The 12059-nt window shown below is 50.4% G+C and overlaps 1 protein-coding gene across 1 annotated transcript; it reads left to right on the top strand.

Annotated features, from left to right (window-relative positions):
- Window positions 1–4391: 4391 nt before the first annotated feature.
- On the top strand, window positions 4392–6640 carry TP53RK (TP53 regulating kinase). The gene is given in 4 exon segments (XM_069034411.1): window positions 4392–4445; window positions 4447–4463; window positions 4465–5015; window positions 5534–6640. Coding segments are annotated over 4 exon segments (1101 nt in total). The 3' UTR covers window positions 6013–6640.
- Window positions 6641–12059: the final 5419 nt, after the last annotated feature.

Raw genomic sequence — 12059 nt, 5'->3', positions numbered from 1 at the left:
ACATTGCCCCTTGGTGCTGTTCATGTAAACGACAGCTGCTGGGCGGGTTGAGATGTTCAGGAGTTTGCTGTGACCCAGCTGCCACGGGGAACAGCGAGGAAGATGTGGTGTCACAGGTGGGAAGACAAGCACAGCCTCCCCAGAGCCTTGCAGCAGGGACTGCCACTGGAGGGTGAGTGCAAATGAGCACGAACCTGCTTTGTGAGCTGGCATGTGACTGCATGTAATATTTCATTAAAAACCCATATTAAATTTTAATATTTAGTATGTTATAGCCACGCAAGCTCCAGAACAGCACCCTGTGGAGCCTGTGTTGGTAAAGCTTTTTGCCCCAGCACAGAATTGAATTGTGGAAGGTCTGAATCAGTGACCATTGTGCCTGTGGTGCAGGCACACCCCTCTGACACAGGCAAAACTTACCAGTTTGGGTGAAGAATAAAGAACACATGAACATGTGATTTTTTTTTAAAAAGAACCTTTTCGCTCATCCCCCATGTTAACTTGATAGGGAATTTAAGAGAAGTATTTAAAATTTGTTATTTTTCCAAGTATGGGGATACATCTCATGTCTCTGCTCTGTAGAACAGTGGTACCAACTCATTTTATTCCAACTCATAGTTTGGGATGCTTGAGATGTGCCATACTGGATCATGTGTATCCTTTCAGCTTTAGTTTGTCGGATATCTGGCTGCAACATGAGCAGCAGTTTTCAAAAGGTTTTGGTTTTGTTTCTTCTCAAAATCATAGAGAATGTGGAAAGTGTGTCAAATCATCTACCTGGTTTATAGATTAAATAAATGCTTCCCATTCATATGATCTAATTTCAGTGGGAATACAGGATATGAAAATACCTTTTCCAAAACCTTGTATCTGATACAGCCTGACAGCTGCAACAGGGATCACACACTTGGTGCAGAATGGCTTCAAACACCAGCCAAGAGAAACCAATGGTGTTCATGGGAAGAGCTTTTCAACAGCATTTGCATTTCATATTAGAGCAGTTTAAATAGCTCTGAAATCACAACCAGCTCTCATGATATGCAGAGGGAGAAATTACTCCAATTTTCTCTCATCCCCAAGACCCACATGAGACCAGTTCATGGCAGACAGCAAACACTACAACTCTGTGTCTAGGCTAATGTCTCCCACATTTTGGGAGCACAGGGGGATGCAGGGGATGCAGTGTGATCTTGCCCATGATCTCTGGCCCCCAGAGCTCAAGCCTAGGCATTTTGGGTGAGTTGTGTTATGAACTGGAGGAGATGTCTCCCATGCTTGGATCCCCACCGTGCCAGGCAGAGAGCCAGAGAGAACCTAGAGTCTTCATCAGCCTCAGGGCAAATTCACTCTTGGCTACATGATCCCCAATTTGCCTGAACAATTCCTTCCTTCTGAAATTATTTCAGTGCGAGAAGGAAGAAATTATATTTTTCTCTGTGGTCACTCAGCATTCATTTATCTGCCACCCAAACATTTTCTAGAGGCTTCTTGGTCTCTGGCAGGGCAATAAATACTAGCACAGACAACAAGGAGGTGAGGTCTTGGGGAGCACAGGCAGAGCTTTATGGTGTGTCTACCAAAGGCGGCCAAAAACATGATGTCAGTATGTACAGAAATGCGGCTGTCACATCGACACTGTGAAGGCTGTGGGTCATGCTCCTCTGGAAAAAAGGGTGAAAACCTGCTATAATGTACAGCAGGGATAATTTGAGGAAAAAAAATCTTTCTTTGGGGTTCTTAAAGTACAGCTTTCTTATCACACCTTCCGTAGTCAGTGGGTATTCTGGGCCTGCTGAAGGCAGGACCTTTGTCCCTAAGCTCCACATGAGAAGGTCTGGGGGAGTCGGATCCACCAATACTTCATGCCTGCAGGCACGTTTCTATCCTTGCTCCATCCTGTGATGCCTTCCTCCTCCTCCTCCTCTCCAGTCCGTGTGTCTTGGCAGTGCCATTTCCCCATCTGATCCTTATCTCGCTCCTGGCTGCCGGGCTTGCGGGGCGCGTTCCTGCCTGGCAGCCAAACAGCGCATCCCCAGGGCTGAGCGGCAGGAATGTGCTCCTGGAGAGCTCTGCGTTGGGAACGGCAGCCTGTGTTTGGTGACACAATCCGCTTGTGATTACTGGAAATGTTACCCTCTACCTCTTTTAGCCGCAGCAGCTAAAAGAGGCTTTAAAATCACAAAGTGAAATACAAATACAAGAGGAGAAAGAGGTCCATCCTCGAAAAAGGAAGACATGGTATTCAGGAATCCTCATCACACCCTCAAACGTATTTTCTTCTATTGTGACTGACCCTTAGGAAGGGGCTTGGGGGGCCAAACTCAATTCAGTTATTGATGGAAGTGATGGTCCCTGAGCAGGCAGAAGTGTCACAGCTGGGATGGAGCCAGCTCACCAGGAACCTCCATTAATTGCATGTTCGTTTACATCCCAGAGAGATTTCTCCTCCTGACGTGAGGCTGCATGTGTTTTCTCTTATGATATCCTAACCCACGGGGGTTCCCTAGCAATTCTGGTCAGTAGTGTTGGTCCCACCAGGAATCTTGTTTCCTTGCACGTTTTAGGGATGCCTCCAGCATGGCACCCTGCAACAACTCAAACTCATCCCTTTTCCCATCTGTCCAGCTCTGAAGATTGCAGCCTCCATCCTTAAATCACTGGGGGGTGACGGGAGAGCTGCTCCCAGGGCTGTGTCCTGCCTGGTACCAAGGGATCTGTGGTACAGCAGGGAGCAGCCCATGGGACCTGCCTTGGTTCCGATTACCTCGGTTTGCTGTGCTGCAATTTTAGACTTAATTACATTGTTTGTGAAAGAGGAGTTTGTAAATGCTTGTCACCAGGAGGACAAAGTTACATAACCAAACCATTTACCAGTCTGTGGATTCAGAGCAGTTCTCTGGGGTGATTTAAAATTCCAACAAAAACACTGGGTGATACCATAAATATTGTGAATGGCTCTAGATAGTTTCCAAGGGCTATGTCAACTGTTTATTGCATTAAAAGGGAAAAGAATAAGTGCAATCACAAGGAAGATAAAATTTAAATAAATAAAATAAAGGGGAAAATAAAGCAAAAATATTTTCTTTCATATTTTGAAAGCTCTGGAGGAGGTTTTTGGCCAGCATGAGAGAAAACCATCATGTTTGCCAGAATAATGAAGCAAAGGGTATCTGTGTGCACTTGCTTATAGGTTATACATGTGTCTGTGGGGGTATCTGTGCACAGATGCTCTGATAAAATCCGTTAACAACATGGGGAAAACCTTTTTCTTTCTTTGAGTGTTTGAGGCATTTGCAAATTCCAGCCACAGAGACCAGGAATGCACCTCTTTCCCTAGGCAAGCTGTTGGGATCCTGCAGCCCTGCCACAGCGAGGGCAGCTGAAGGAGGGTGCCACGGGTGGGCAGAATTGCGGGATGGATTATCTGTATCATTGAAAACTTGGAAGGTTGTTTAAAAGTTGTCACTGAAGCAAGATAAATATTTGCCAGGCATGATCCCACTGTGCAATGACAAGTAAGCTGTATGGAATGTGTTAATAAAATATAAATGTTCTGAAAAGGAAACAAATGTTGTGGGTGAGAAAACAAAGACAAAATGGACTTGTGGCACCTCCAAAAGCAACAATTGAAAACATATTTACATGGACAGGGCTGAACTCTCTTGTATCTTCTGAGGAACATATTTGCAGCATGTGCACATCACCCAGTAGGGCACTGGGTTTTCAGGGTGCCATAAAAACCCAAATACTGCTCCAGTGAGGTTTATGAGGATAATGAGGTTTATCCATCTTTTAATAAGATGGCAGTGTGGGACTTGGCTGCTTGAGGAAGGGGGAGTCACCTGACTGATGGCATGAGTGGCCTGTGACAGACCTGGGGCAGAAGCTTTGGTGGTGCCCAGCGTTGGGACCCGAGGTCACACGATGCCCTGCTGCAGGCTGCTGATCCCCTGCAGCTTATGGGCAAATCCCTTCTCCTTCCCAGCCATGAACTGGGCAGCTGCAGTGGATCTGCACAGGCTCCAGCAGAGAGGCTTTTGGCACATGAAAGAACAAGAGCCAGTGATGGATCAGCCTGGTGGTCATGTCCCAGAGATGGAGCCCCCATGGTGATGCTGCAGTGGTGGAGCACCCTGGGGTGACGCCGTGGCAGTGGTGTCCCAGGGATGATGCCCTGGAGGGGGGTTCCAAGGTGATGCTGGGAAAACCTCCAGGGAACCACGAGATCCCGCCTGCCACCTTGGGAAGACGCGTATCCAACACCTCCCTTGCAAGCCCCGGGGAAGCTGCAGGTCTCGCTCTTGCACCGGCAAAACCACAGGAGCACGCCCCGGCTTGGGAATGCTCGGGAACCAGTCCCACCATCCGGCAGTTAGCCAGTATCCCCCGCCATGGCAGAGGCAAGCGGAGGGCAGCAGGATTTACGTGGGGGAAGCACAGAGAGGGGTTTGGAAGAGGCAGGGCCCAGGAGCAGAGCGGCGCAGGCCGCGTTAGAGCGAGGGCAGCGAGCGGCACAGGCGGGCCGGGGGCGGAGCTTCGGGCGTTCGTAGGTTTCCGTCACGGGCAGCCGAGCATTGCCGAGGATGGCCGGAGATTACCGAGCATTGCCCGCTCATGCGCCGTGCGGGTCTCAGTGATGGCGGCGGCCCAGGCGGAGGCGGGCGCTGCGCACTCGGTCGTGGCCGGGGCCGCGGGCCCTGCGATGGGCGACATGGAGCCCGCGGGCCCCGTCGTGGGCGAACTGGGGGCGGCGGCCCCCGCCGTGGACGGTCCCGAGGGCGGGGCGGGCGCTGCCACGGTGCCGGAGGAGCCGCCGCCGCCGCCGCCGCTGCCGGGGCTGCGGCTGGTGCAGCAGGGCGCCGAGGCGCACGTGTACCGCGGGCTCTTCCTCGGGCGGGCGGCGGTGGCGAAGCTCCGCGTCCCGAAGCGGTACCGGCACCCGGCGCTGGAGGAGCGGCTGAGCCGGCGGCGCATGGCCCAGGAGGCGCGGTCGCTGCTGCGGTGCCGGCGGACAGGTGGGCACGGGGGCGGCCGGGCCGGGGCTGCCTGGCGGGACGGACAGACAGACAGACAGACACACCCCGGGGCGGAGTGAGCGGGGCTGCCCCGGCACCCCGGCTCTTCGCGTCGCTCAGAGCAGATCTCAGGCACTTGGCGCCGTCCTGCGCCATCCTGAAGGATGCAGAGCCTTCTTCTGAGCCCGGGACGACCCGCTCTGCTCTTTCAGGGTGTCCCTAAAACTCATCTTGTCCTCGGTGTGTCCCATAGCGTGTTCTATCGGGGCGGCTCGCCCCAGGAGGGGCTGGGCTGTCACCACGTTTGAGCTGCCAGGTCGTTGTAAGACTCCGGGGCAGTGCAGATGGCTTGGAAGCGAGTGTTGGCCAGGCCGTTCCCCGGGGTGGATTATCAGTGGCTGGGAGTGATCTCAACTGGCATTTCTGCTTAGGACTTTTATCGGTTGTGTTTTGTTGCTAAAATACAGCTGGAAATCATGTAAATTAACTGCTAGCATTTCATTTGTTCTTTTAAATAGGGATTCCTGCTCCAGTGGTCTACTTTGTGGATTATGTCACCAACTCGATCTATCTTGAAGATATTGTAGACTCAATTACTGTTCAGGATCATATTTATTCCGTACAAAAGAGTGGGAATGACACCAGTGGCCTCCATAAGTTAGCAGAGAAGATGGGTGAGCTGTTAGCAAGGATGCATGATGAAGATATTATCCATGGGGATCTTACAACGGCCAATCTCCTCCTGCGGCCACCCACGGAGAAGCTGGACTTGGTGTTGATAGACTTTGGTCTCAGTTTTATTTCAGGTCTTCCAGAGGATAAAGGAGTTGATTTATATGTGCTGGAAAAAGCTTTCATTAGCACTCATCCAGATACTGAAATGATGTTCAAAGCTCTGCTGAAGACCTACGCAGCCACGTCTAAAAAATCCGGTCCTGTGATCAAAAAGCTGGATGAGGTTCGACTAAGGGGAAGGAAGAGATCCATGATTGGGTAGAAGAGAGCAGGGTTAGGGATGGAGAAATAGTAGGTTTTGCAAATAGGGTTATTTATATTTCTAGCTGGTTTTATTTCAGAGATGACTATTTTGATAAGTGTGTCTTCAAATAAATAAACTTGAAAGAGTGTAAGTGTCATAAAGTAACCAAAGTAATTGTGAGATTGGGGCACAGCCAAGAGAGAAACAACGAGAGGTCACTTCTTTCCTACATGTTAAATATTTCTAATACAAAGTAGTTTACAGTGTCATTCTGCCCATCTTCTTTGTGTGGTTAGAATCATTCAGAGCAATCTTTTTCAGCCGGCAGACCATAAATTAGTGGGAGGTTCTTACCTCAGAGACTACAAAAGAGCATCTGCAAGAGGTAACTTAGAAAAACAAGGGTGTTATTTTTCTCAGAAGACTTTACAGCAAAGGGTTTAAATCTGTTATAAACAACTCAACACATCCTGAACATTTTCAGGAGAACTGAATTCTGGAACATGGGCAATGTTGAAATACAACACTAAACATAAACCAGGTTTATTTTCTTCCAGTAGTAAGTGTTGGCTTTTTTCACTCTCAGTCAATAGTACTGTCTTAAGGAAATTCAACATTTGTTAATCCAGAACAGTGGCTGGGCATACCCTACAGTTTTCTACTGAGAAACTTTAAGCAAGAAGTCTGCTGTAAATTTCCTTTTTTTGGAGTGTTACAAGGGAGACTGCTGGTATTGCCATTGCTTGCCCAGGTAGGCGGTTGGCAGAGGTAGGCAGTAATGCTCTTTTTCTTGTAATGTTTTCTCTATATCACTTCATTTTTCTGGATTACTGTATCTAATGGTGTGGATGTAAGATGTGCCAGAGGAAAATCTTACACACCCACAGTGGGTGGCTTAGAAGATTATCAGCTCCCTGCTTTGTGAGCAGGTTGGGATGTGAGTTGGGTGCATGTAGGAGCATCATTTACTTCAGGTAATGATAGAAAAGAAACTGAACTTCTGGCTCTGAGCTTGAGCAATTTGCTGTGCTGGGCAGCCTTTATCCATCGGAGAGATCCTCTCTTCTCTGTGCAGTCACTGGTGCTCTGAGACTGCTCGTGGAAAAGGGAGTGAAGTCTCTCACCTCTGCACAGCCATGGATGTGTCCCGTACGGATCCTGCAGCCGAGGGGGAGAAGGCAGCTGTGAGAAGCTGCTCTGCCAGGCGGGGCAGAAGGGATGAGCGCTTTTTCTCCCCCGCTTGGAGCCGCGCAGCCCGAGCAGAGGGGTCCGGGCAGGCGGCGCCGAGAACCACAAGGCGCCTCCGCCGGTGCAGCCTCACTCCGCGCGGTGGCGCCGGCGCAGCGCTGCCGCCCCTGGTGCCGCAGGTGGCCGGTTCGTGTCCCGCAAGTGTCCTAGCGCGGCGGGCTGCCCGTGCCCGGCGCGCATTCACCTCTTGCCAGAGGAGCCGCCTGGGCGAGTGCCCGACCCCGGCGTGGGGCCCGGGTTCCACCGCCCAGCCACAGCTTTGGCTGCCGGGCCGCGCACCCTCCGCTCTCCGCAGTATCAGCGCCCGTTGTCGCTGCTGGGTTTTGTTTTCATTCGTGGCACTTGGGCGAGAAGCGGCCGAGTGTCCCTGCAGAGAGCAGCGGGGCTGGAGGAGCTGCTGCTGCGCCACCTTCTCCTCCCTGCCTGGAGAGCGACGGCCCGGCACACACGGTCGCTTGAGTCGGTGTTCCCCGGGTGTCCTGCGGGCTGCTGGAGCGGGGCCTCATGGCATGGTGGGAGCAGGTGGATGTCAGCTAACGAGTCCCCTAACGAGGGATCTGAGCCCCGAATGCCGGCCCCGCTGAGGGGAGGCAGCAGCCTGACCCCCCTTGCCCGCCGTCCCCCATCTGTACAAACACCGCTCGCACCGTCTCCCGGTGATGCCAGGATTGAGTTCTGTTTGCAAAGCCCTTTGAAGAAGTCTGTTTCCAACTATCATCGTGTTTGTTAAAATGCAGCTCTCCCTGCGGGGCAGCGGAGCAGAAACAAAGCTGATCCACGGGAGGTTTTCACGGCCGGCGCGGTGCCCTGAGCCGGGGTCGGCAGCCTGCGGTGAGGCCAGTCCTCCTGGGGAGCTGGTGCGTGGGACTGGCCTTCGAGCAGGGACTCCTGAATTGGCCTCTGCTGAAATCAGCTCTGGGATGGAGCTTCAAAACAAAGCAGAACATTACTGGTCACAAAAAGGAAAATGTTTTGCTTTTTCACTGCGTGACAAACCCCTCCGTGTTATATAAGTGTTACTTTCTCCACATCTGTGTTAGGACTTGTTGATATTTCCTCTTGATCAGCCTGTTGTGTCATGTGGATTGCTGTAGAGAATGCTGAACTGTTGCTGTTTGAAGGTGGAAAAATCTCAGCAGGTGCACGTCCAGCAAAAAAGACACTCTGGACCTGCAAAGTGTCCACCCCGCATCTTCCTGCAGCCTCAGCTGTATCAGTCCAGCAGGAGCTGGACTCAGTGATCCTTGGGCATCCCTTCCAACTCAGGCTACTCTATGATTCTGGGACAAGCTCCTTGGATGAAAACCACTGGTTCCCTGGCTGGTTCACAGGGCAGGGGGAGGTTCCAGTTTTTGTTGACTGGGAATAGCTTGACATGCTGCTGTGTTAGCTTTCCGTGCATCTGTGTGGTCATAAGCAACACTGAATTACTATTATTATTGTTATTAAAATTATTCACCATTGCATTATTAACACCCAGGCTTTATGTCCAGTGCATGTGCATTCTCATAAGGTAAATAGGACTCCTGGTTTGTTTGGTTTTTTTTTAATGAATAGTTTATCTGCTACAAATCCACTTTTGAGCCACCAATATTCTTCCAGAGTTTGGCCTGAGTTTCAACAAAGTCCTTGCAACCCACACTGGCAGAAGTGGTGATGTCCTGCCCTGTCTTACCTAGAGGGGCTGTTCTCCCAAAGTCTTTGTTGTCCTCCAGCCCCTCCAGAACCTTCTTGCTTGCCTGGTGGGGGGACCCTGAGATTGTGGGATGTGACAGGTGATGGCTGGTGGTGCATGGAGCCACTGGAGGTCTCTCTGCCACCATCATTAACACCAGGAAAATCTGTATGTTCAGGGAAAATCTTTGAGCAGAATATATTTACAGCTGTGTGCTGGATGTACAGCAGATCTCTCTGGGTCTTTCTACTGCTTTAATCTTACTGCTTTTAAGAATGAATTGTTGTCTCAGGGCATCAGCTCCAGGCCTGCTGGGAACAGCTTCATTTCCAGAGGCTTCCCAGCACCTGCTTGATCTTGCTCCACACCTTGGTATCACTCAAAAATGCCATGAATACAAGGAGGTGCAGAAAAGCTGTGGAAAGAGGAATGAAAGGAAAGAGGGAAACACAAATGAAGTGTAAATAGAGGCATTTTATGAGCAGAAAGTGCAATGTAGTATTTCTGAGGGAACTGCTGATTATTGATGGAGTTGCCTTTTCTGTTTATTTTGGTATCTGACATCATCAGTGATTTCTGTGGTGGGAGTGGGGAACTGGATTGCATGCTCTGGGCTACCAGCCTGACTTTAGCTTGGCAGTAAGACCAAGTTCTGTTTTGCCCACTGATGCCATGAGGGCAGAACTAAGTTAGGGGGATTTTTTTGAGATAAATGTGAGTTGAAGACCTAGAGGAGAACTAAGAGGAAAAAGAAACATGGAAAAAACCTACTTACAAGCAAGGAACGGGGATGAAGACACTGTTGAATAGGCTGGGAATGCTGTTGCCATGACTTTTGAACAGTGGCTGCTCTGTGATGGCAGTTACTGTGTCTATATGTAAAAACTGTGCATACAAGATATATGGTGTAGCTTTTTTCAGTGAACTTTTTTATAGTCTAGGCCTTGATGTCTGCAGGAAACTGATATTTTCCACTTTTGCAAGATGCAGAACACTGATAACCTTTTGCAACCCTCTTCTCCCATCATTGCTGGTAGGAAACCAAGTCAGTGCAATAAAAGCATAAAAGGTCGTTTGTAACCCAGGGTTCACTCCGTGAAGGGTCACTAGACGTAAATAAAGCCTCTCCCTGGCCCAAGCACAAGCTGTGTCCCACAGTGGTCCCTTTGGGCACTACACAGCACCTTTCTTTTGCCAATAAACTAAACTTTAAGTAATGGCCCAGGAGTGGTCTGACCCCAGTGATGGCTGTGGAGCACAGGGAAGGCACAGGCAGGGCAGCTGCAGCTGCTGCTGGCACTGGAAATGGGGGTGATGGAGATGGAGTTTACAAGAAAACAAACTAATTAAATGTTAATTCCCAGCTGAAGTCCAGGAAGGCCAAGAGAACCAGCGTGTAGCCCCTGCACAATGGGCTCGGCTGGGAAGCTCTGAAGGCTGAGCCAGCATCCGCCCTGCTGAGCTGAGAGGGGCCGGGTGGGGTTGGGGAAGGGGCTGTTCAGGTGTGAGTCACGTCTTGGGGAGGAACGTGCTGCCCATCCCCTTGCCCTCCACGCTGCCAGAAATGTGTATCCTCATAAGAGAACGAACAGACTGTGCCCATTGTTATTGTCTTGAGGCTTTTTTTTAACTTACAAGGTTGATTGTGAGAGAAAAAGTTTTGTAGAACTCCTTTGGTCCAGCATGTGACACACACACAGACGACACGCACGCATACATGGGCTCCCAGTCTCTGGCAGATAGATATTTTGGGTAAGCTGAACCTGTTTTAAGCAGTTGCATTGTTTTAATGGCTTGAATTTTGCTTTCAGGTCTTCAGTCATCCCTCTGCCCAACCTCTCCATCACGCACTACTACCCGAGTCATGAAGCAGCTCCGGCTACCTCAGCTTGCTGTAGTGGCATTGAGGCAGCACAGCAATCTCCTACTCATTTACTTTGGTCATGATAGCTTTGTATTCATGTTGTTGAGCAGTTTAGGAAAAGCAAGATAAAAATCCTCATAGATTTCTCTCGGTCAGCTCTGTGCTCTGTTCTGGGCCCCGAGAGAAGGTGCGTTTGCCAGCGGGGCTGGGCAGCCGCGGGGCCGGGCGCCAGGCGGATGCCGGATCCTCGCGTTGCCAGCGGCCCCCGGCAGTGCCCGGCAAAAGCTTTTGTGTCCGTTCTGCTGTTTGAAAAGAGCCGCAGTGGTGATGCCGCCACCCTTTAGCCCCTGCCCGGGATGGCTGTGGGCATTAACTGATTTGTTACTATTTGTGCAAAATTACATACAGTGCTGTTAAGGAGAGGGAGGGGAATGGAGGAGGTGGATCCAGACCCGGAGCAGAGTTCCTTCAGACGGGCGCACAGTCTTGTCCCTATTGCTGATTGTACCACCCCACTAATTTCTTGTTCCCTCTGTGCCAGTGATTCATGGTTTGTGTGAGGGGGACGAGGCTTTCTCACAGCTGCTTTTTAATCCAATGCATTTGACTCCAACTTCCTTGATGAGCTAGGAAGTAGTATCAAGGAGGAGTAACTCTCCAGAAAGCTGACTAACTGTGAATGGAGAAGTTTTCTCTGCTGAACGTGAGTTTTATACATCTGTCATATATGGGTCAGTTTGCCCACGTTTTGAATATGTTTGAAAGCACTCAAAGGATGCTGCTGAAGTACTAAGGGTGTTTCTTTGCTTTCCCATTTTTCTCTCCACCACTCAGCTTTGTTTAGCCTTCAGTTGCAAGAACACAGGCAGTGCAAAAAGCAGCTCCCTTGGCTTTGATCTCTTGCTCATCTTGATAGTGGAGCAGCTCGGTCTCCTTTGTCTCTCACTGCGGTCAGATGAAACCGGCAACACTCGTTGAGGTTCACTGCGGTCAGGAGAGGGGATCCTGTCCTGCCCCACATACTCCCCATTTTCTTTCTGATGAATCTGCCATAGGGCAGAGCTGGCAAGAAAATCCACCCTCGGAGTTCAAATTGGGCAGCTTTTGTGTTTTCTTTTTGACTCTTGAAGCATCCTTAAGGTCCAGCCTGATAGGACACCCAGGGTATAGTCATATGTTCGTCGCTTGCTTGCAGGGGCTCGCACTTGTGTGAGCCAAGACTTTGCCTCTTGCTTTTCCGCTATTTCCCATGGCTCTATCCCGCTCCACACCACTGAC

This window comes from Aphelocoma coerulescens, chromosome 20, assembly GCF_041296385.1.
Source record: "Aphelocoma coerulescens isolate FSJ_1873_10779 chromosome 20, UR_Acoe_1.0, whole genome shotgun sequence".
NCBI lineage: Eukaryota > Metazoa > Chordata > Aves > Passeriformes > Corvidae > Aphelocoma > Aphelocoma coerulescens.
Note: the sequence above shows the minus strand (reverse complement) of the source record. Positions and strands in the feature narration are given on the sequence as shown.